Raw genomic sequence first — 24,070 nt, forward strand, 5'->3', positions numbered from 1 at the left:
CACACACACCCACCCCTCGAAAGGCCCTGGTGTGGGATGTTCCCCTCCTTGTGCTCATGTTTTCTCATTGTTCAACTCCCACTCATGAGTGAGAACATGTGGTGTTTGGTTTTCTGTTCCTGTGTTAGTTTGCTGAAAATGATGGTTTCCAGCTTCATCTATGTCCCTGCTCGGCCTCTCATGTAATCACATTTTGTCTCAGTCTCCCCCTACTTCCTGGGTTTGCAACAATCACCTTTGTAATTAACATAATTTAAAGAAATTTGGACGTAAATCCTTAGGAGAATTCCTGACAACTGTGATAGAATAAATCCCTAGAAGTGGAATAACTGCATCCAAGGCTCTTAAGATATTGTATAGTCTTGAACTTTGAAGTCAGACATTGATATAAATCTCTGCTATAGACCTTCTCTGTGACTTAGATAAGTTCCACATCCTTCTGGATCCTTAAGTCTTAACCTTTGAAATGGGAGAGTAATATTTACCTTAGAAGAATATTAAAAATATTAAGTGATATGATATTTTAGCTCCAGACCTTTTTAGCTGTGTAACTTGGACAAATCAATAAACCTCAGTGTGCTTCAAAATCCTTCTATGTAAATAAGATTGCGATACAACTACCTGCCTCGCAGGGCAGCTGTGGAGATTAAATGAATTCATGTATACGTAAAGCACATAGCACAGTGCTTGACATGTGGCATGCACTGTATCAATGTTACCTGTAGGATATCTGTAAAGTGTGTAACACTATGCTTAATGTATGGTAATTTCTCAAGAAAAGGATAGTGTTTTTTTGTTTGTTTGTGTTTGTTTTGTTTTTTGTTTTTTTTAGATGGAGTCTTGCTCTCTTGCCCAGGCTGGAGTGCAGTGGCTTGATCTTGGCTCACTGCAAGCTCCGCCTCCTGGGTGCATGCCATTCTCCTGCCTCAGCCTCCTGAGTAGCTGGGACTACAGGTGCCTGCCACCATGCCTGGACTAGTTTTTTTTTATTTTTAGTAGAGACAGGGTTTCACCGTGTTAGCCAGAATGGTCTTGATCTCCTGACCTCGTGAATTCTGACCTCGTGATTTGCCCACCTTGTCCTCCCAAAGCGCTGGGAATACAAGCATGAGCCACTGTATCTGGCCAGGATAGTGATTTTGACACTGCCCAAAAAGCTGTGCAAATTATACTTCCACTAGCAAGCAGAATGCAAGATTGTGCATTTCATTTTATCTAGCCAACACCAAGTTTAACAGTTGAAAAAAATTGCGAATTTAAACGGCAAAATGTCAGAATATTGTTTTAGTTTGTGTTTATGTGATTACTAGAGAGATTAGTTTTTTTAAATATTTATTGGCCATTTCTACTTCTTTTATGTGCCTAAGTGAGTCCATTGCTTTTTATTATTTTATTTTATTTATTTTTTTATTTTTTGAGACAGGTTCTCATTCTGTCACTGGAGTGCAGTGGTACAATCTCAGCTCCCTGCAAACTCTGCTTCTTGAGTTCAAGAGATTTTCCTGCCTCGGCCTCCCAAGTAGCTGGGATTTCAGGTGTGCACCACCACACCAGGGTTATTTTTGTATTTTTAGTAGAGATGGAATTTCACCTCGTTGGCCAGACTGGTCTCAAACTCCTGACCTCAGGTGATCCACCTGCCTTGGCATCCCAAAGTGCTGGGATTACAGGCATGAGTCACTGCACCCAGCTTCACTGTTAATTTTTCTTTCTTTCTTTCTTTTTTTTTTTTTTTTTGAGACGGAGTCTCGCTCTGTCGCCCAGGCTGGAGTGCAGTGGCGCGATCTCGGCTCACTGCAAGCTCCGCCCCCCAGGTTCACTCCATTCTCCTGCCTCAGCCTCCGGAGTAGCTGGGACTACAGGCGTCCGCCACCATGCCTGGAGAAGTTTTTGTATTTTTTTTACTGGAGACGGGGTTTCACCATGTTAGCCAGGATGGTCTCGATTTCCTGACCTCATGATCCGCCCACCTCGACCTCCCAAAGTGCTGGGATTACTGGCGTGAGCCACCGCGCCCAGCCGCATTGTTAATTTTTCCGTTGAATGATTCACATTTTCTCATTTCTCATTTTTCTCTGAATATGAAGAATAATATACACGTTTGTCTCATCTGATGCAACTCCCCCAGTTTTGTCATTCAAAAAAAAATTGATTTACATTTTTGTGTACGGATTTAAAAAATATTTTATGTAGTTAATACAACATCCTTAAAATGTTCAATATACTATGAGTGATTTTTAAAAAATATAAATTCCCCATTTAGAGTTGATTATTATTTGTTTATGTTAGATATACCATGTTGATAACATAATGCATCTTCCTCAAAATAGTAATTCTAAGGTTAGGGTAAGAGCAAATTAGAAACTGGGAGCAGGGAGGCTTTTCAAATTAAATCAGCCTCTCCCAAGATTCTGAAGGATCCCTTCTTGAAGGAGAGATCCCACAGATTGTAAACCAACCTAGTGTAGTCCTGGATGTTACTCAAAAGGCATGTCGTACATGGTAGTGATGTATAGACGGAAGAAAATCAGAAAACTACTGAGCAGTTGTTGTTTATTTTTATATATCAAATTTGTCAAAAACCAAGGGAAGTGTTAACCATGTTAACTATGAGTGCAGTTTTGTCAATTTCTCTGAGATATTTTTTGTTTGCATTTTTTGAATTTTTGTGACTTTTACACTTATTATTTATGTTTTAACCTTTAAGGTCTCATTGCTTTAGGTACAGCCATGCATTGCTAAAGGATGGATATGTTCTGAGAAATGTGTCGTTAGGAGATTTCATCACGTTGCAAACATCATAGAATGTACTTACATAAGCCTAGATGGCATAGCCTACTCCACAGCTAGGCTAGATGGTGTAGCCTATTGTTTCTGGGCTGCAAACCTGCGCAGCATGTAACTGTATTGAATAGTGTAGGGAACTATAACTCAGTGGTAAGTATTTGTGTATCTAAACAGATCGAAACACAGAAAAGGTATAGTAAAAACACTGCATCGTAATCTTATGGGACCACTATCCTATATGCTGTCTGTTGCTGACCAAAACATTATGTAGCACATGACTGCATGGCAGCAACTTGGCTAAAGTCCTTTCATTCAACATTGTTTTCTTATAAGGTTGATGAGAAAATTAAAAAAAAAAAAAAAAAAAAAACCCTAGCAAGGGCCACTGTCTGCGTGGAATTTGCACATTTTCCCCATGTTTTTGTGGGTTTTCTCTCGGTACTCCAGTTTCCTCCCACATCCCAAAGGTTTTCCCCTTACATCAACTGAGCTGTCTACATGAGCCCAGAGTGAGTGAGTGCAGGTGTGTGTGAGTGTGCCCTGTGACGGTATGGTGGCCTGTCCAGGGCTGGTTCCTACCTTGAGCCCTGAGCTGCCAGGATGGGCTCCAGCCACACACAACCCTAAAGTGGAATAAGCAGATGGGAAAATAAATGAATGAATAAATAGAAATCATTGTAAAATAAAAATTCATAAAGTCTATGATAATCATACAGATGCACAGCAATAAACAGTGCAGTATGACAGGGCTCAGCAAGCTGCCCAGTCTGTGATTGCTGGGGTTTGAACAAAATGCTGGTAGGAGGTGCTCCTTACAATGTTCACTTCGAAAGTATTTATTCCTTGATTTATACCACTATGACCACTGTCACTCACTGATTCACCAAAACTTGAGTAAATCATTATCTTGTTTTGATTAATCTTTTGTAAATGCATGTAGAGCACACATCGCACACATTCATTACAGTGTTTAATATTAGTAGTCTATAGAAGTTTGGTGATGTTTTGTGACCAGAAATACATCATAGTATTTTTTTTTTTTTTAAAGAAATGGAGTCTACTACCTCTGTTGCCCAGGTTGGATTGCAGTGGTGCGATCTCTGCTCACTGCAAGCTCTACCTCCTGGGTTCATGCCATTCTTCTGCCTCAGCCTCCTGAGTAGCTGGAACTACAGGCGCCCGCCACCACACCCAACTAATTTTTGTATTTTTAGTAGAGATGGGGTTTCACCATGGTAGCCAGGATGGTCTCCAGCTCCTGACCTCGTGATCCTCCCGCCTCGGCCTCCCAAAGTGCTGGAATTACAGGCGTGAGCCATCACGCCCGGCTGACATAGGATCTTAATTCTTTCTTACATCAATTAGCCTGTGGGAAAATTGGGTTTGTTGTTTATCATTTCACTTAAAAGTCACAGTTTAGAAAAAATTCCAATGACAAGGAGGACTTCTATATATCTCTGCAGTTTTAGTTTTATCTTTCACTTGAGATTCTCCATACTTAAGTAGGGGAGTCACTCATTCATACTTGTTTTTTATAATTGATATAATTGGTCTTCTTTCTGGCATCATGTTTTATGTTTCCCAGTTTTGTTATTTCTTGTTTTTTAGTGATTTTTTTTTCACTACATTTCTTGCCAGTGTGTACTATGAATCCTTTGATGTTTTTTCTTTCAAGGAGTCTACTGCTCTCAGTGCTAAAGTGAGTCGTCAAGGACATATGTAGAAGGTAATCTTAAAGACTAAGAAGAACTCCAGTATTGCCAGGTGGACTTTTCATTGTGAAGACTCAGGATAATGAGGAGGGGATGTGAATTGAGAGGCACCAAAGTCAGCTTGGATAGTTATCAAAGTCAGAGAATTTCCCAGTAAACAAAAAGGAATACTAGGAAGTGAGATGGAAGGAGTTTAGAAAGCAGAGAGCCAGAAAGCTGGATTTGGTGGAGATGTTAGGGGTGTAGAGATTGTTTTGAGACAGCTGCTTTGCCAGTTGGTTGAGAAACCAAGGTACTAAAAGAGAGAAAAATCAGTGAAGCCTATTTAAACAGTTTTGCTATTGAGTAGTTTTGCTATCGATCTTGAAAATAATCCTTGTTTAGCATATCTGAGGTGACTTTTGTTGAGATTTTAATATTTCAGTTAATTTTGGTTGTTCGAGTCATATTTAAATAAAATAATTCTGATACTGAATGTACAAGGCAATTTAGCTTTATTGGTTAGCGTAGGGTTCTTTACCAATTACATTTAAAAAATGCTAATCAGAAAACGTGCCGGTTTCTTTTCATTAATTTTTTTGTTATTTAATAAGCTCTTTTATTCTTTAGATTTGGGTCTTTCTTCAACTTGGAAAATTTGCCACTGTGTTTGTGATCATTACTTCTGGTGAGAAATAGCAGTTTTCAATATTGTATATTTCTTCCCAGGTTGTCTTCTTCATTTTAGTAGTTCAGAACACAGCTTGTAGAGTCAAATCAATCTAAGGTCAAATTCCGCCTATGCCACTTTTTAGCTGTGTGATCTCAGGCAAATTAAAAAACATATCCTTACATTGGAGTTTCCTCATTCATTAATTGGGGATGAAAACCATATTTATATTGTGGAACTGCTATAAAGATTAAAATCAGTTACGTAAAATATTTTGCTCAGAAACAGGCATATAGTGAGTGCTAAATGAATTCATCGTTATCTTTATAATCTCTGAATTATAGTTTCTGATTTCTGGGTTACTGTCGCATAGTTGTTTTTCTTTCCATTTTCTGATTTTTGCACTGTTGATTCTGTTCTTTGAAATTTCTAAGATGATTTTTAATTCTTCTAGTACAGTCTTTGATATGATCTGCATTTTTCCTCATCCAGCTTACTTTGATTGCTACCTGCCTCTTGAAATTCTCAATTTTTGTCTTCATCTCTGTTTTACCGCTTACCTCCTGTCTCTTATTTAGTGGGTTCCAAGTTATTTTAGACCTTATTAATGGCATGCAACTCATGATTTTTACATTTTATAGGTTTCTTGAATTAAATCCTCCCTGTGTTATGCCCAGACCGTTTATTCCCTGAAGAAGACCACCAGAGTCCAGAGTCAAAGCTAAGCAGCAAGGATCTTTATTACAGGTTCGAACCTGGAACTCTCCCTCGCTCGCGAAACGAGACGGGCAGGAGAGCTCCCCCACTGAGCTCCGAGCAGTGTTATATAGTCTAAGAAAAGTGGGCATAGAGTTATTATACAAATCAGATATATGATTGGCTAGTGTTTGAACAAGGCAATTTGGCTAACTATGATTGGTTCCCGCCATTTCTGATATTTCGGTTCAACCTTTGAGGCGGGAGAGCAGGTTTATGGCAGCAAGAGTTTATCTTACTTAAACACGTCTTGTGACCGTGCCTCAGAACTTACAAAATCTCTGGTATGTGCAAAACAAAATCTCTGGTACGTGCAGAAAAACAGGTGCTCACAGAACTTACGAAATCTCTGGTATGTGCAAAGATTAGAGAGCAGAACAAAGGTGTAGCGGGGCGGGGGCGGGTACACATCTATCTTTGTGTCCTTTCACCCGGAATATGATAATCTTCCGTAATTTGAGGGCTGTATTCTCATCCTTCTTTCGAGTTACAATTTTTCCATCAGCTAAATGTACTCCCCCAAACTCAACTCCATAGTTCAGTTGGCTCATTTCTAAAATAATCTTCTCACTCGGTGTTTGCAAGGGAAAATTAAACTGTTTTCTAATTATCTTACGGGGCATCCAGTTGCTGTTAATAAAAACCTTCGCTAAGATGATGATAGGGTTAGTGGGATAAATTTGCATTAGCCTTGCAGCCGCCCTGCAGTTTCAGCTCTTTGCTTCCCAGTGTTTGGTAGAGTAGGAGTTCTGAGAGTTTGCTAGCGTTTTGCTTCCAGTTTAAGACTAGGTTTGCCTAGGACTTTCCTTCTAAAAGTCCATTGTCTTTGCCTGGTCTCATTTTAGGTATTTATAACACTTTGGTCATTTCACTGGGATTCTTACAAGATGGTAGTTCAAAACTGTAGGTGTACACTGAGTCGCCTGGGGAGCTTTAAAAAATATACTAATGCCTGTGTGCTCCATGTGCAAAATGTCTGATTCAATAAGCCTGGAATGTGGCCTGGGAGTTTGTATTTTTAAAGTATCTCAGGTAATTCTGCTGTACAGCCAGCATAGGGAAACTGTATTTAAAGGAGGAGTTTGTCACCAGTGATCACATTTAAATTTTATCCAGAAATTCTTATAACTTTCATTTCCCCACTGAAACTCAAAAATGTTAGGAGGGAAAAAATTAAATGTGTATAAAAAATAATAAGCTATTCAAAGTAAATAGAAAACACTAGCAAAGGAATATTATAAGATGACAAAAATTAAGTGCAGGGAAGTGGGATTCTATGCTCAGACTTACAAAAAGCAGAAGGTAAAAGCAAAGAAAATTATTAAAAATGAATATCAACTAGGATAACTGAAGAAAATAGAATAGTGAAGCAGAATATTTACCATTCATGAATTTGTCTATCAGAGGATTAAATGAGATAAATCCCAGTTGCAATGGAGAGTCCAAGGGTTAACAGGCCTACTTAGGAGCAAATGGGCCCCTTTGGGCCACAGGGTCTAGATTCTGTGCCCTCCCAAGGCCAAGGTTCAGAGCAAGGACTTCTTTAAGGTTCATTTCCTCAGCAGGAGCCTCAGGGTAGAAAACCCTTCAGTCATCACTCCTGTGTATCTTTAGATTTGTTGAAAGGGCTCCAATTAACTCTGGGTAGCTTTTGCTGATTTTCCCTGCAGCCCTGTTATCATGCAAAGTTGCAGCCCAGAGAGATAGGACTGGCATTTCCCCTCAAACTGAGGACTGCTCAGAAACTGACTTCACAATTTGATTTGAAATTATTTCAAGAATGAATGGATTCAAGACTTTGCACGTATACGAATTATTTTTTCCATAAGGTGTTTAAACATGTAAACTTAATTGTCAGCATAATTATTACAGCACCTAGCATCAAGTGCTACAGATATTGGTGTACAGAAAGTATTTTCTCAATTTTATTGTTGCATTACATTGAGCTAAAGTATAGGGGTTATATTGCTTCCTCAGGTAAAATTACAAATAATAGTAATATTATTTATTATTTGCTATAGTTTGGCAAATGAATCGATAATAATAAGAAGAATCTTCCAGATGACCCAAATAAATCTACATTTATGTAAAGAAAAAGGCATTTTAATTTATAATACAAATAATAATATAGCTTTTGCCACTAAAATTGTTTCAGTTTTTACATGCAATGGGCTTTATTTTTTTTTTTTTACCTGAATGAAGTGGGTTTCATACTGAAAACATGTCTCTAATTTTTGCCTCTTTTCCATGGCTACTAGTAATAATTAGTGACTCTCAATTCTACTGGTCATAAGGTGATTCTCAGATTACTTATAAAATGCAGATTTTGGGGCCACTCATTCTGTATGTCTGGGCTAGTATTTAGCAATTTGCATTTTACCTAATGCTCCAGTTGGTTTTTTGGAAGGTTTATGAATCACATATTGAAAGACACTAGTGTAGAAGAGTAGTGGTCAGGTTAGACGGGAATACTTTCACCTGCTGGGCTTGCAACTATCCCCGCCTTACTCCTGCGTCTGGTTCTGTGTTAACTTTGCTGCCAGAAAAATGCCAAGGCAAGTGAATGAAGAAAGAGAGGCAGTGTCAGTAGGACTCCTGAACCCCAAGCGTGGTGCTTCTGAAAGTTCCCAGGAGAAAGGAAGTAAGAATTGGGGATCTTGGTAACATGGATTCTGATTCACTAGGTCTGGGAATATGGTGTTAGATTCTGCTTTTCCAAGCAGCCCCCTGCCACCCTGTCATGCCCAATATAGAAAGGCAAGGAGCTCACTATTTATATGGGAAATGGAAAACAACAACAACAACAACAAAATAAAATAAAATATAAGAAAACTTAATTCTCAATTACAAGATGCCCCTTAGGTTCATATTAGGTGAAAGCAGTAAAATTCATAGGTGACAGCAGTAAAATTCAATGTAGGAATTATCATTGTAATGTTTTGGTAGAGCCTTACCTGCATGCATTTAAGTTACAAACATTCAACTACATATATTGGAAATGGGTAAGGGATGGAGGAAAAAGTAAAAAAGCAAAAATAAAACAAAACAAAAACCTACAAAAATAATATCATAGGCAAAGGATGCTATCCAGTACTGAAAACGTCAATTATCTGTTAGCTGGAAAGAATGTTTGAATAATTTTAGGATTTCCCAATCATTGACAAAGAAGTGATACTCATTGTTTGGGTGTCTACACAAAGAATGAAGACTTAAGAGCCCTGAAGAATCACTGATTTCTGAAAAGTTAGAGGCATATACAAAACCAAATGTACTGTACTTTATGGGCCATATAAAGAGTTGTCAAGGGAGCTTTAAATCATGTTATTTTTGCCTTATGCCTGATTTTGGAACTTGAACTCAGCTATACAGAGTATCGTCAATAAGATTAAATTAAATTAAATTAAAATGCTACTCTGTATATGTATGTATATGTGTATATATGTACATTCATACATTATACAAATATGCTCTCTCTATATATGTATTCTTTCTCTATATATGTAATCATACTTATCTGAGAAGTCTGCAGAGAAATGACTGTAATTCAATGTCATGAAATTTTTTTTTTTCTATTCAGTTGAAATTCTTACTCCAAAGTTGCTGAAACTGCCTAGGGTACTCTCTAAACATCCATGCTATTTCTTCAGTAGACAATAAGCTCCTGGAGGACAAGTTTCATGTTTTATATTTATTTTAAGCCTTGTTCACTACCTTGCTCTAGGTAGGTTATGTACTTACCTTAAAATAATGAATGAAGGAATCTTTCAGTTAGCAAATTTAGCTTTCTGCTACTAACCCCATAGTTAACCTAATGTTAATATTGGTTTTGTGCTGAGTTGGACTGAGTATTGAACTACTAGTCCTTACTAAAGTCTCAGTCTTTTATCAATAGTTCTTTAACTTTATAAAAGAATGTACAGAGCTATCACAACTTAAATGTACATTTGGAACTTACTATACATTTCCCAATAGAAAAAAAATATGTTGGTAGGGTGAGACTAATAAATAACTAATAAAGACTAATTCCAAAACTTAGACCTCAGAATAGAACCCAACCACTATATATTTGAAATGAAAAATAATGGAAGCCAATACTGCTGCAATGCTGATAATTATAAAGAATGGAAAATATTCATTTATTTTAAAAAGTGATCTACCATGTTCCATGCTAGTGCTAGGTCCTATCTTTGTAATATGATTTTTTATAACACTAAAATATAGCCCAAGCACTCTCTCTGAAGTAAGATTATATAGACAATGAAAGTTTTATGGGGGAAAACCTAATAGAGATGGGTTTATCATTTTTGATTCATTATTTCACTTGAGATATTAGAACCTAAAATAATAATGATGAAGTTTTTCTCTCACTGGTAATAGGTGTCCACAGTAAATGCAGAGGTGGGACGTTCATAGGTGAGACCCGTACACTTCATCTTTTTGCTGTGCCATCCTTACGGACAAGGCTTCTACCTCATAGCTCAAGATGATTACTTGAGCTCCTGCCATCCAGTCTGATTTTCACCCAGCAGGAAGGAATAATGGTTAAAGAATACTCACTTTCACTTCAAAGACATATTTTAGAAGTTGCTCCTCCACCTGTGGTTATCTTGCATGGTCGGAACTTAGTTACATAGCCGTACCTAGCTTCAGGGAATGTTGAAAAATGCTGTCCTTATTTCAAGTAGCCATTTGCCCAGGTAAAAAGTGTCTTTATGTTACTGAGGAAAAGGAGTATAATACATAATACGGAGCAATTAGTAATCTTTGCCACAATAGGCAACCGTCAGAAGTAAATAAAAAGGAATTCTTTTTGTTGGTGTTATTAAAGATAGAAGTCAGTTTTTATAGTAGACCATAAATTAATATTCCAATATTTGTAGTTTATTACAAACTTTTGAAAATTTGAGATGGAATCTTGCTCTGTTGCCCAGGCTGGAGTGCAGTGGAACCATCTCAGCTCACTGCAACCTACGCCTCCTGGGTTCAAGCAATTCTCCTGTCTCAGCTTCCCGAGTAGCTGGGACTACAGGTGCACGCCACCACACCGAGATTTTTTCTTTTTTCTTTTGTATTTTTAGTAGAGATGGGGTTTCACTGTATTGGTCAGGCTGATCTCAAACTCCTGACCTCAGGTGATCCACCTGCTTCAGCCTCCCAAAGTGCTGGCATTACAGGCTACAAAATATTTCTTTAAATGTAAATCTTGAAAGAAACTGGTCTGAAAAAATTCACAGGACAAAAATATGGCCCATGACATAAATAGTAAAAATAGAAATGATGTAATGTTCCTGCTTAGCTAATGTAGAAGGATTTCATTAGGTAATGCAGTGTTGATGAGTTAATAGCTTTGTCTAACTCTCCTGAATACATAATGTGCCGGAACTACTGGTACATTGTGAAATCTTCAGAGAGAGTTTTTTTAAAAAAAGTTTTTCATTTTGTTTTATGTAATAAGAATTGACACCAAAGGATTTGCATTTCTTTTTGGTAACATGTTGAGCCATGGTTTAAAATGATGAAAATATATAATTTTTGTTCTGCAGTGATAATCAACTAGGCATTTCCACAATGCTTATAAATATTCAACACAAATACTTCAAAGTTATCAATCACATTTGATAAAGATGAAGAGTGCACAGCCAGACTTTTCTGCTTTTTATCGTTTATGATCATTTTATATTTACATTATATTTGGAACAAATTAAAAGGGTTATATGTATAATAAACAAAGGTCCAATGTTGAACCCAATCTCTCTCTCTCTTTCTCTCACACACACACACACACACATGCATAGAATTTCTTACGAATCAATCGTATTTGTAAAGGAATATTCTAGGCATACAAATTCACTCATTTTAGAGGACAAGACTGCTAATTTCTGTAGGCAATAGATTTCAGTAATAAATTTGAACCTCTTAACACACTTTAAGTTGCATTTTCAATAAGGTACTTAATAGTAAAATGTGTGCTATTATTATTTTTAACTAACATTTTTCAACACTTTTTTCTTTTCTGTGGAACTGGAGCTTAGATCAAATGGGAGAAATAATGATCTTGGGGTCAGAAGACAGGTTCTAATATTGGCTCTATTGCTTTTTAGCTGTCTGGACTTGAGCACCATATGGTACAGTCTCTCCAACAGCAGCCTCCTCTGTACAATGGGATAACAATATCGGAGGCTAGTAGCAGGGGACCTAGGGCACTGATCATAAGGGGTGACTTTCATTTCTCTCTTTCTTTTCTTTTCCTCTTGTCTCCTTGCCTGTCTCCCTGCTTAGTCAGGTCCAGTGTTTTCTTGGAGAGTTTCAATAATTTCAGTCAGTGTCAGACCTTTATGTAAGGTAGAGTTAACACAAGCACATGGCCTCAAACTTATTGGCAAATTAGAATAACAATGACAAAGACTCTGTAGTTCTTACCACAAAAGCATTGATTAAAAATTTGAGGTTAGATGTAAGCCTGCTGAGAGAATGTTAACTGGATAATACTTTGAGGTCAATTAAAATCACTGTTTAAACCATCCTCTAAGACTGGGATTAGGCCACATATTTTGTAAAGAAATAAAAGAATGTATTTTTTTCCTGTTTGTAAGAGTCAACATCTGCATAGTCTTTGATAGGTATATGATCTTCTATGCTCCCTACTAAAAGTTTTAAACAAGGTTAAAAAACCCATTCGAAGGAAATTAAATGTAAGAAAAATTAGTTTTGAAGTTTCCAAGGGATTACCTTAGGTTTGGGTTAAGTGTATTTATTGTTCCACCTTTTGGGTAAAATGAAAATTGACTTTACCTTTGTAAATATTAGAAGTCTTTATTTTAATTGAAAATATTATCCAAAAAACAGCAATAACAAATCCCACCTTCCTGGACTAAGAACCAGAGGAGAAGCATCCTGGGTATGTTTCCAGATCTCTATTAGACCGTTAAGTTTTCATCCATATTTAACAAATGTCATTATTCAGTTTCATGGGGTCACTGTGTCAAAATGTCTGTGTTAGAACTTTAATTTATTTTCAGAGGTTCCTTTAAGTGGGCAGGAAGCATGGCATATTGGATTGATTTACTCTCTTTAATCCATCCACTGGGTTGGTTTGGAATGTATACTTAAAAATTAGATTTTATCAGCACCGCAGCAGAGTCCCCAGCCAGAAGTCACTTCTTCTGCCCTCCTTCCCCTGGCCAGTTTTCTTTTAAAAAGTGGGCTCTTCCATTATGTCTCCAGGTAGCAGTAGCAGCTCTGCCTGTGTGGCATCCCTTACCAGATGGCCCTCTTAATAAATGTCTTGCTCTTGCCCACCCTCACTTTCTTGATCCAAATGTGAAATGCCAGCAAATAAATAAGAGCATTGTACTCTGATGAGTTCTCTTGAGATGGGGGAAAACCCTGGGGAGAGGAAGCTAGAAACAGCTTTTCTGTTTGCTGTGACTGCTCCTAATTACTGGCCAGTAGTAGAAGATACCATTTACATGCAGTAGAACATAAAGATAAAGAAAAAAAAAATGAGAGATAAATTATCCATGTTATCCCAAATGCCTTTGCTAATGTGGAAATACTCTTGGATTGTTGGAGTCCGTTTGAAATATTGTGCATGATCCTTACAAGGGGACCCCTGACTTTGGACTCAGGGTAGACAGTTGCTGTGTGCAGATTTCACCACCAGACTAAAAGTGCAACGGAAATGAGTGGGTGATGAGAGCAGAGCAGCCAGTTCTTTAATTGAATTAAAAGCTGGGTGACATCAATGCAGACACCTGTCCAATTACAGACAGGCCAAGGTGTTTACCATTGCTGTACAAGCGATTCGAAGATGACAGAAATCTTTCCGCCCACAGATTAACATAATGAAGGAGAACAGATTACAGTGGATGCCGGCCAAACACCTTGGTTGGCAGCTGGGGGTGGGGTGGGGGAGGGAGGAGGAGTCTGCTGAAGTATGTAAGTAGAAAGGGAGTCCTTTTTTCTTCTCTGAAATGTGCTTGGCTTTAAAAAAGATCCATTTTGTTTTGTGTCTTAGGCTCGGTTTCCAGGCAGAGCATTTATACTTGTCTGCATTTAGTCAGAGGAGTTAATCATAAAATTTCAACGTCAAAGCAGACTCCTCTGTTGTTTTGCTGCTTCTCAGCGTACAATGTCCCATTAGAGGTGCAAAAGCTTGCACAGCTGGTGTCAGCTCCACAGTGATTTTGTCTTAGGTCGTTAGGCTGCATCCAATTATTAATATTTTTCTTTGGTTCCTTTGAAACTTGAGGTGAAAGCAAAGGAAAGAGAGTGTTGGAGATAATAATGTATCAGTCAAAAGAAACAATGTCTTTTACTTAGCTTATTCCCTGGAAGGGGTGTGGTGAGAGTCGGGCTCCCCTATAGTGAGAGAAACACCGGAGTGGAGCTAAGAGTCTGCAAAATCTTTATTTTTCAGTCACTCGGCAAGTGTTCACTTTTGGTAAACCATACTAATAGCTGCTGGGATAGGGGATAAGGAAAGAAGCAAAAGGATCTGCCCTCTGTGTTCAAGGAATTCCCCAAATCACTGTGAAGGAATTTTAAGTCACAAGTTCTTCAGGCCAATGCTCTTCCCCTCTGTTAGGTGGAAACCCTCAGAGCACAGAGTTTGCAGCCATATGCAGTAGGTCTCTTAAACTTCCTACGGTGATGTGTTTCTTTCCCTTAAATCAACTCCCTGCCCCCTGATCTTTCAGCTTGGGCTTTCTGCACCCACTGATCCACAGGACTTCAATTCAAAGGGAATCTACTTACTTGACTTCAAACTCCCTTGGTGTGGCATGTCAGGATTTCTCAATGTTAAGCATTAATGCAAAATGCATTATCGCTTAGCAGTGAGAGTTATGGTCCTGCTGGTGCCAATGATTTTAATCTGGATACCCACACTCCTGTGTTTCATGGGATACTAACACTTTTAAGACATCAATAATGCTTACTTTATGCTTATTGAATGTTTCTTCAGCTTGCCCTCTTCCATTACCAAGAGGGACTAGCAGGTTTCCTGACATGGTTGGGACCATTTTCTGATTTCACAGAGTTTGTGGCTGAAAGGGAGTTTGCGAGGTCATCTGGCGCACCTTGTAATAGGGACACTCTCAAATAAAAAAATAAAAAAATAAAAAAGACTTCTCTGGGATATGTCCCAAACAAAGAGATTCACAACTAAATAAATTTTAAAGTTCTCCCTTTCAGGATATACTTCTTCAGTATAAAAACCCCAAGTGTCATAAAAGGCGACTATGCCATTTTCTCTTTTTGGGTTTTCTGTCTACGATACCTTTAGATATGTCATATTCTATATTTCCCAGTACTCTTTTTAATGTAATACTGAAATATATATTTAAACTAAATTTAGGCTTCCTATCATCTTGAACTGGTAAGTCTGAATCTTATAAATGTCATTGTCTACTTACCCTGTATGCAAACACTCTGCTTTATGTATCAATTTGTTACTATAAGAGTTCTTCTAGTTCCAATATTTTCTATTAGAAACCTCGAAAAAATCAGTTGTATTCTACAGCACCTTTTCCACAGGCATATAGCAGAAACATTGATAAATGCTTTCTGATGATGATATATCATCAGAGTAACACTATATTTTCCGGGGAGTACCTAATCTAAGTAGAACCCTGACACTTAAAGCAAAGCCATTAGGATAATCACTCAATGATCTCAAAGGATATATCCACAATCTACATAGTCTTGGAGAGAATATGTTACTCCCTTTCTTTGTCCATGACACAGCTTTTCAACTTGAATGCATCCTTGTAAACTCTCCGTACTGAGAATCAAAGGAGATAAACCACATGTCTCCAACAATAAAATGACTTTGTTATGATTCCAAGTGAATGAAGACCGCACGTTTGACCAGCGCCTTGCCCCTGCGTAACCCTTAATTTGAACCTGACAGGATGAGAAAACACAGTGAACCATTATACTGCTCTTCTTCCTGAAGTAGGTAATATTAAGTTGCCTTTAAGGAAAATTATCAGATGGTTTGACAAACTTTGTCTCTGACACACAGTATGATGAACAAGATTCCCTACCGGAAATATAAAAGAAATGGCACTCCAGCCTTAGAATGTGCAGCACATTTTTTGAAAGTGTGATTTACAAACCATCTAAAACCTTCCACCTGGGATCCAAAGTTGGCAAGAACCAAAACATCAGCTTTCTTCTTTTCCTTTTTCTTTCTTTTTTTTTTTTTTTTTTTCTGTTTTCTATTTTGCAGCTCTCATTTCTCAGGACTTATTATTGTTTCACCTGGCTTGAAATGGGAAATGTGAGCACTTTGATAAATGGCTTGAAAGATGATCTAGTTTCTCTCCAGCATCTTTCTTTAAGAATCTCAGGGTTTTTCTGTGAAATACAATACAGTTTGGTAAAGATCTCTACCAAATCAAAGCTGAAGAAAGCAAGTTTGCTGAAATGAGTATTGCTTGTTTTTTAAGGTCCTTAAAATAAGGAGTGACTGAAATTAATAAAGGACTCTCACTATACACATATTATACACAAAGCAACTCTTCTAGTGAAGGCAAGAAACATTAAATAAATCACTAAAGATCACTTAGTGAGTGTGAACTTCGGATCTGGTTTGATACAGTCCCTCTGAAAGTCTATAGAATACCCTTCCTGATAAGTTGTTATAACAATTAAAATTTCAACATTGCACTTTAGTCATGATTTGGAAAGAAATGTCTTAGTATAAGGAATTTTATAAAGCCAGACTGCAAAATTGCACAATCATGGAGCTGCTTTTATGTTTCTCAATGATAATACTTCCTGAATGTACAACACATCTTCATGCTAACGATTTCAGATAATCAACCTGTATATCAGCATTGTTTCTTTTTAGGCATGGTGTTCCTATGCCTCAGCTGAAGCATGCTCATCTATGAGGGGTGCTGCTTTTCACATATGCCCCATAGGTTAAGTGATGATAAAGGAAAACTAGCCTCATATTCCAACATGCTTTTCTTATTCACATAAGGATTAAAGGTCTTATTCTCTGGGGGCTGATTCATTTCTTGTTAGCGTGGCATTATACTAATTCAGACATGCAAGTCATCTTATTTAGAATCTTACAGTAGTTTCCAACTTGGCAATAGGAAAGACATGGCAAATGCCAAAGATTTGCTAAAGATAGAATGGCTAAAACACATTTTATGATGATACTTTAGTTTTGAGCCTGGAATTTGGGGATCGTGGTGGAGGCCTTACAAAATGGGAAAATGAAGCTTACATAATTATTTAGAATGTTGACTCTTGATTGGGGCACGTTGGGTACCAGTAGGACATCCAGGTGTGGATACATGGCCTGCAGAAAGAAACCCAGAACCAGGGCTTGGGAGAGATGTGAATTGGTAGATACAAATGTGATCATTGAGAGATAAGGCTTAATAAGCTAGCAAAGGCGAGTGTTTAGAAAAAGAAAGAAGCTTGACAGCAACCCAACTTTGGGAAACAAAAGCTATTTAAGAGACTGTGAGAGGAACATGCGTCAGTAAAGGAAACAAAGGAGTTCTCAGTAGTTTAGGAGAGCAATTTAAAAATTCAATGTCACAGAAGGAAGTTGAGGGATGACAATGCCCCATAAGTGTAGGAGGATAAGGACTGAGGATGGGCTATTTGATTTGGTATTTAAGGGATCACTGGTGATCTTTAAAAGATACAAATCATCTAGCAGCATGTAGAGGCAGAAATTGAGTCGCAATGGTAGCCTAATTTGGAATGGCATATCTCTTCTCTAGAGCTCTTGACTGGCAATACTCCATGTTAAGTATTCTAACGTCCTGAACTTGTTCATTCTTAATACTAACCCTTTCAGATAAGTACTATATTGTCCCCATCTCACAGATGAGGCCTGCAACGCCTTGCCCTTCAAGATCAAGATTATTATTATCTGTTTACAGACAAGGAAACTAAGGCACAGAAGCCTGAACAACTTGCCCACGTTCATATGGCCAGTCGGCAGCAGACTTGGCATTTGAAGCCAGCAATCTGGCCCGAGCATCCGTGCCCGTTTCCACACTACTCCATTATGAGGATGTGCATGTGATAATGTTAGCTTGCTTTTAAGCCATTTGGTGGAATGAGAAATAACTTCTTAAAAGAAAGTAAACTCAGAATGTGGGTCATGATCTGGGAGATTTAAGAGGAAGTGACAATTGCAGGGGCAGGAATGAGAGAAAGCAGGAGGTTCTGACACGGGAGACTTTTGAAATTAGAGTTGAATTTGGCATGAGATGGTCACACATGTGTGTGTATTAGTTCATTGGCTTGCTGTCTTCTTTGGCCATGAGCTAAGATGATGGTGCCAAGTGGATGAATATTTTCATGTAGAAACATGGCAGACCGGATTCAGTAGCCCATGGAGATGCCTGGGCTGCTGCTGGAATGAAGACTTAGAGACAGCCTTAGGGACTAAGGGCAAGTGGGAGGTGTCAAAGCAAACAACTGGTCTTTGCTCCATCCTGGCTTGTTGATCTTTTAATTTTTAAAATTTTCTACTGGGGAGAGAAATTATGGAAACATGTATATTAAAATTTGTGTTTGAATGATGAAAGCTGTCATCAATATTGGCACCTTAAAGCAATAATGTATTCTCTGAGCGATTGAAGGTTTAATCAATAAAGAGACAGTACCAGTGGGGCCAACTTTTCATAAAAATAGTGATAAGCTTTGTGGTTAGGATTAAAGATTGCTCTGAAAAACATCTTTGCGGAAAAACAGTGGTGAGCAAATGCACAAGTTATATTTTGGATTTTTTTTTTTTTTAATTCACAGGATTAACTAGGTAAGGAGTCTCTGCCTTGCTTATGAACACTAGTAAACAAAATGTGTTTTCATTTCTACAGGTACTTTTAATTGATGAACAAATCTCATATCTATCAGCAAGCCATGCTAATTCAGTACTTCCATGTGTAACACTTCCGTTTAAGACAGGTGTCTTAATTAAAAAAACTAATAATTTTGCAAGTAGAAGTACAAAAGCATAATTATCTAATTTGCTAATTGTTCAGCTATGTTAATTTGCATACTTGTTAGCTGCAACATAAACAAATGGTTTGTATATGTGTGGCCTACTGTTAAAATAATGAAGCCACTCTTGGGAGTAGCATTTTTAAAGTGTGTTAATAGGTGCCCTATAAAAAGGACTCCTTAGTTAAATACAGTTGAAAAATGCTAGGTTACAGAAAATTAAATAGTTTTGTTTCTGCAGGAGGTCTAGGATCCTGGAATGAGATAATATACATCTTAGCTATTGGAAACACTGTGCTCTGCCTCACACACTACATGTGGAACCTCCTCCCCATTTTAATGGGAGAAACATCAGATGCTGTTTGAGAACTGTTTTAACAATAAGTTGGTCTCACAATTTTTTCTCATGAGTCATTCCATTCAACAAACAGCAGAAAGGGAGGAAAATGACTGAAAGAGAAATATGTTTTTGATTTCTGTCTCTGGTTTCTTTGTCTTTGTCTGTCTGTCTCTCTTATAGACACACACACTCAAATATACACACAGTGCTCTTTATTGATGCTTATGGTAAGTGTGCAACCCTCTTTTGTCCCTTTTTATTACAGGCATATTGACAGGCTTGCTACCCTTCAAAAACTATGCAGTAACCCTAACTGCTTGCACTTTGGCTGGCTGTACTGAGAGCTCACATGCATTGAACATCTCTACTCCACAAGAAGGTAAAGTAATTTCAAAGGTCTTGACTTCCACATTTCAGTCATGAATAATAAAATAGGAGAAGAGCTAAATGCTGCAAGGCCATTTGCTGGAAAACCCCAACCTAATTTGATGACAAAGTGCATTGCCAGGCCATAATTGCTCCATTTTTTGGGGGGGTGCGAAAATGAATCAAACTCCATACCCTTTAATGACATGCATCTTTAATAGCTGTAATGCAGATTAATGGGCTTTTTAATTGCTGTTACATTGTTCATGCAAGAGCCTTGTCATTAATATGAAGCATCTGAAAGATTAATGAAAGCTTCCTCATTTTACTATGGCTCAGAAGTAAATCTAGAGACAGTCTGACTAAAAAGAATTGATTGTATGGCACAGTATGAAATTGAGAATCAAACGGTTGATTTCCATGGTCTTTTTTAACTGCTAAACAGTAGCACAGGCAACAATTATTTCAGTATGATGAAACCTCCAAATGCCAATTGAGGCATTATTAATCACTGCTTAGTTCCTTCCGACTTAAGTCTCACTTCTGTTGTACTTGGAACTTACAAACTGTTGGCATAAATTAAGGTTTCAGAAAGCATATGTTAAGAAGGCAGTGAGAAAGAGAAAATATTTTAGCACGCCAAAGCGAAAGCTTTGCTCAAGCATCAGAAAGCATCACTTCAAGAAATAACAGCTCTCAAAACATTTGAAGCATTGTTACTTCACATTTCTCTCTTCTGGATGAGAGAAATTGCACATTTCTTATACTGTCTAGTTGAAAAGTTCTTTAGGAGATTTAAAAGCTTGATCTTTAGGGAAAAAGAGTCAGCCAGTCTTTCTCTCTCTCTCTCTCTCAGTATCTATATATCCCCGCTTCCTCATTTCTAAGCACCACTTGCACTGAAGATATGTAACAGAAAGGAAGACATGGGCCCATAGGATGAAACCAGGACAGGATAAAGGATTTTGCAAAATCCTTCTTGTGACCCTTTCTATGCTGTATTTTTTTTACCTAAACCAATCAGACTCCACTCACCTGAACTATGCTGTCATGACCCAGCCTCAGCATTTTCTCCACCTGGTCTACTGATAATAACACTGTTTTTGATGTGTCATTGCATCTGCTGAGGACATGATTATCATCCCCTATTACAAGGACTTTGACCAGCCTCAATATGGGACAAATGGCCCTACTTTGCATTATTTTCTCTGTATCCACTAAATCCTTTTTCCAGGGTTTACCTGGTACCCTTCATACCAATTTCAAGCTATGACCCGGAGAGATCCCTGTGCTTGCTTAGTTTACATTTCCTTTTTATTTATTTTATTTATTTATTTATTTATTTATTTATTTATTTATTTATTTATTTTTTATGGGAAGAATGGCTGGTCTGAATACACTCCTTTTTTTTTGGTGAGAATTTTTTATTTTTATTTTTTATACTTTAAGTTCTAGGGTACATGTGCACAACATGCAGGTTTGTTACATATGTATCCATGTGCCATGTTGGTGTGCTGCACCCATTAACTCGTCATTTACATTAGGTCTATCTCCTAATGCTATCCTTCCCCCTCCCCACAATAGCACCTGGTGTGTGATGTTCCCCTTCCAGTGTCCAAGTGATCTCATTGTTCAATTCTCACCTATGAGTGAGAACATGCAGTGTTTGGTTTTCTGTTCTTGTGATAGTTTGCTCATAATGATGGTACTTCTAAATATACACAAAGTAATTCTGAATTTACTAAATAATAGAGGATTTTAGGAAAATTTTTTAAAACTTTTAGTTCTTAGGACCTCCAAATCATTGACAACTATATGAAATAAGCAGCTCTTTTTTAAAAAAATAAAAAGTATGCACAAAAGTTTTCATATATAATTGAATAAATTGATTATGCATGTTCTGGCTATTCCTATCATTACATACAGGTTTTTAAAAATATCTATTATGAGCCACATTCACCAACATTACTGATCTTAGATCATAAGCTCCTTGAGGCTAGGGGACTCTATCTGCTTAATTTACTTTAATAAGTACAGCCCCACATAGAGATTACGGGTTAATAGTACTTTTGCTGGAGTAACACAGCATCAGTGAAGTGAACTAGTGTAAGTACTCCTCATCCACCATTGATACAAATTCTCATAAATATGGGACAGTTATTTAACACTGTTCCTAAAGCAATGACTGACAAGCTGCCCACAAATTGGGAATATTTCCATGCATGGGATTTCAGATCTATTCCATGATTTATTGGTTTGGGTCTGAAAAGTTTGAATTAGAAAAGAAAACTAAAATTAGACTCTATAAATCTTTTCTTCCACAGCCCCACAAGAGGTTCAGCCACCAGCAGCCAAATCCCTTCCCAAGTCTTTGCTGCTCTCCTGGAACCCACCCAAAAAGGCAAATGGTATTATAACTCAGTACTCTTTATACATGGATGGGAGGCTGATCTACTCAGGCAGTGAGGAGAACTACACGGTCACGGGTAAGGCCTCTAGAGTTATCAGTGAATTGTAATAGTCTATGTTCAAATCTAAACACACTTACAGTTGGCTCTCGATATCCAGGGGTTCCATATCTGCAAATTTAACCAAGAATGCTTAGAAAATATGTGAAAAAAATAACAACACAACAATTAAAAATAATATAAATTCTAAAAACATAGTATAACAACTATTTACATAGCATTTACATTGTATTAGATATTCTAAGGAATCTAGAGATGATTTAAATTGTACAGGAGGATGTGGATAGCCTATATGCAAACACTACACCCCTTTGTAAAAGGAACTTGAGCGTCTATGAATTTTGGTATGAGTAGAGGGTCCTGGAACCAATCTCTCATTGATACTCAGGAGTGACTGCACACACACACACGCACACACACACACACATCAGATAAATAGAGTCTATAGTTATCTGAAAATGTGTTTTTGAAATTGAGTTGCTTATTTTTATCTCCTGTTAATCATTCCAGTTGAATGATCTTGAAGCTCATATTACATTTATGGTGAAATTGTAGCTAAAAAAAAAAAAATGGAAAAGTGCTCATGTTACCTCCTTCCACCCAGGGCTGTCCTACTGCGTGTTCTGTTCTATAGACCCCACCATCCCTTACCTAAATCCTTCTAGCAATTACCTTTGCTCAGATGCAGAGGAGGCCTGGAAATGCACAAATGTGCTAAGCACAAAGAGCTCAGCACATGACTTCTCTGCCTCCAGCAGACCACACAGGATTGAAATTGAGAGCCAGTGTTTTCCCCAGTCAGACTCACAGTGTCCACTTGGATCAATGACATCATCAAACAAATTCCTCTCTCACATGAGCTATTAAGGTGGTGCAAAAGTAATTGCGGTTTTTGCCATTACTTTCAATGGCACAACCCGCAATTACTTTTGCACCAACCGAATACTTTAAAATCTTCATTGATGTATAATAGTCTTGAGACTCAGAAGTGTGACTCAATGTGGTATGAATTTTAGATTTGAGAGGAAACATAGTGTATATGCCCATATCATATGATAAAGTGTGATGACACTGAAATGAAGTAAATTGTTGAAAAACTTTTTACATACAGGAGGCTTGCATTATGTATGCTGCCTGTACTGTGTTTATACTTGTATAATACTTATAGTGGTTTTATACTTCATATTATTTTATCTACTGTATGTGACTCTCATGTGAGACAGTATTAATCAAATGTTGATTGATGAAAAAACCGAAGCCTAGAGATATTAACTTCTTCATAAAGGTCATAACAAGTTAGAGTCAGAGGTAGGATGAATTATTTATGAATTCACTCACTCACATTAATGCCAGGTACTAAGGTTGTAATAGGGAACTGGCCAGACACTGTCCCTCTTCTCTTGGTGCTCACAGTTTCATGGGGACGCATGTAGATGCTGGAGCAAGTTGTGTGAACAGGGCTGTGTATTCATCCAGTTGCATTCTCAGGTTTACATTTTTTTGCCCCCACTCTAGTCTGAGAACCTTAAAAACACAAGAACAATTATTTTTATATTTTATTATTCATAATTGGATAGAGTGCCATAATATTTATTCTACAACATAGATATTATTTTACACCACAATTTTACAAGTGAAGAAAATGAGGCAAAGACAGATTAAGTAACCCAAGGTCACACAGCTTGAGTCAGAGGCTTTGATACTAACCCAAGCATTCTGGCTGTGTTGAAGAGTGTGGTCTTAAAAACAAGTGTTTTAACTTGTCTTAGTTTCTGAATTTGTAAAATGGTGTAATCACATTTTTCAGTATTTTAAAGAGAATTAGAACTATATATAAACTATATAACATGTCATTAGCAATTAGTAAAGAGAAGTTATAATTGTTATCTCTTGTACAACATAGAGTTCATTGTAAAAACTGAAAAGGTTAATCTTACTCCAACAGTATCTTATGGGATGATTTTAACTAAAAATTATAAACCACAGAAGTTATTTCAGAAAAGATTAA

General features: G+C 37.4%; 1 protein-coding gene across 1 annotated transcript in view; it reads left to right on the forward strand.

Moving 5' to 3' along the window:
* USH2A (Usher syndrome 2A (autosomal recessive, mild)) overlaps window positions 1–24,070 on the forward strand; it is an 813,932-nt gene that overhangs the window by 372,749 nt on the left and 417,113 nt on the right. The window contains exons 30-31 of the mRNA XM_011987398.1: window positions 19,494–19,607; window positions 21,919–22,080. Of these exons, the coding sequence (XP_011842788.1) occupies window positions 19,494–19,607; window positions 21,919–22,080 (276 nt within the window). The remainder of the gene's footprint in view (window positions 1–19,493; window positions 19,608–21,918; window positions 22,081–24,070) is intronic.

The sequence above is a fragment of the Mandrillus leucophaeus genome, unplaced genomic scaffold (genome assembly GCF_000951045.1).
Source record: "Mandrillus leucophaeus isolate KB7577 unplaced genomic scaffold, Mleu.le_1.0 Scaffold309, whole genome shotgun sequence".
Lineage (NCBI taxonomy): Eukaryota > Metazoa > Chordata > Mammalia > Primates > Cercopithecidae > Mandrillus > Mandrillus leucophaeus.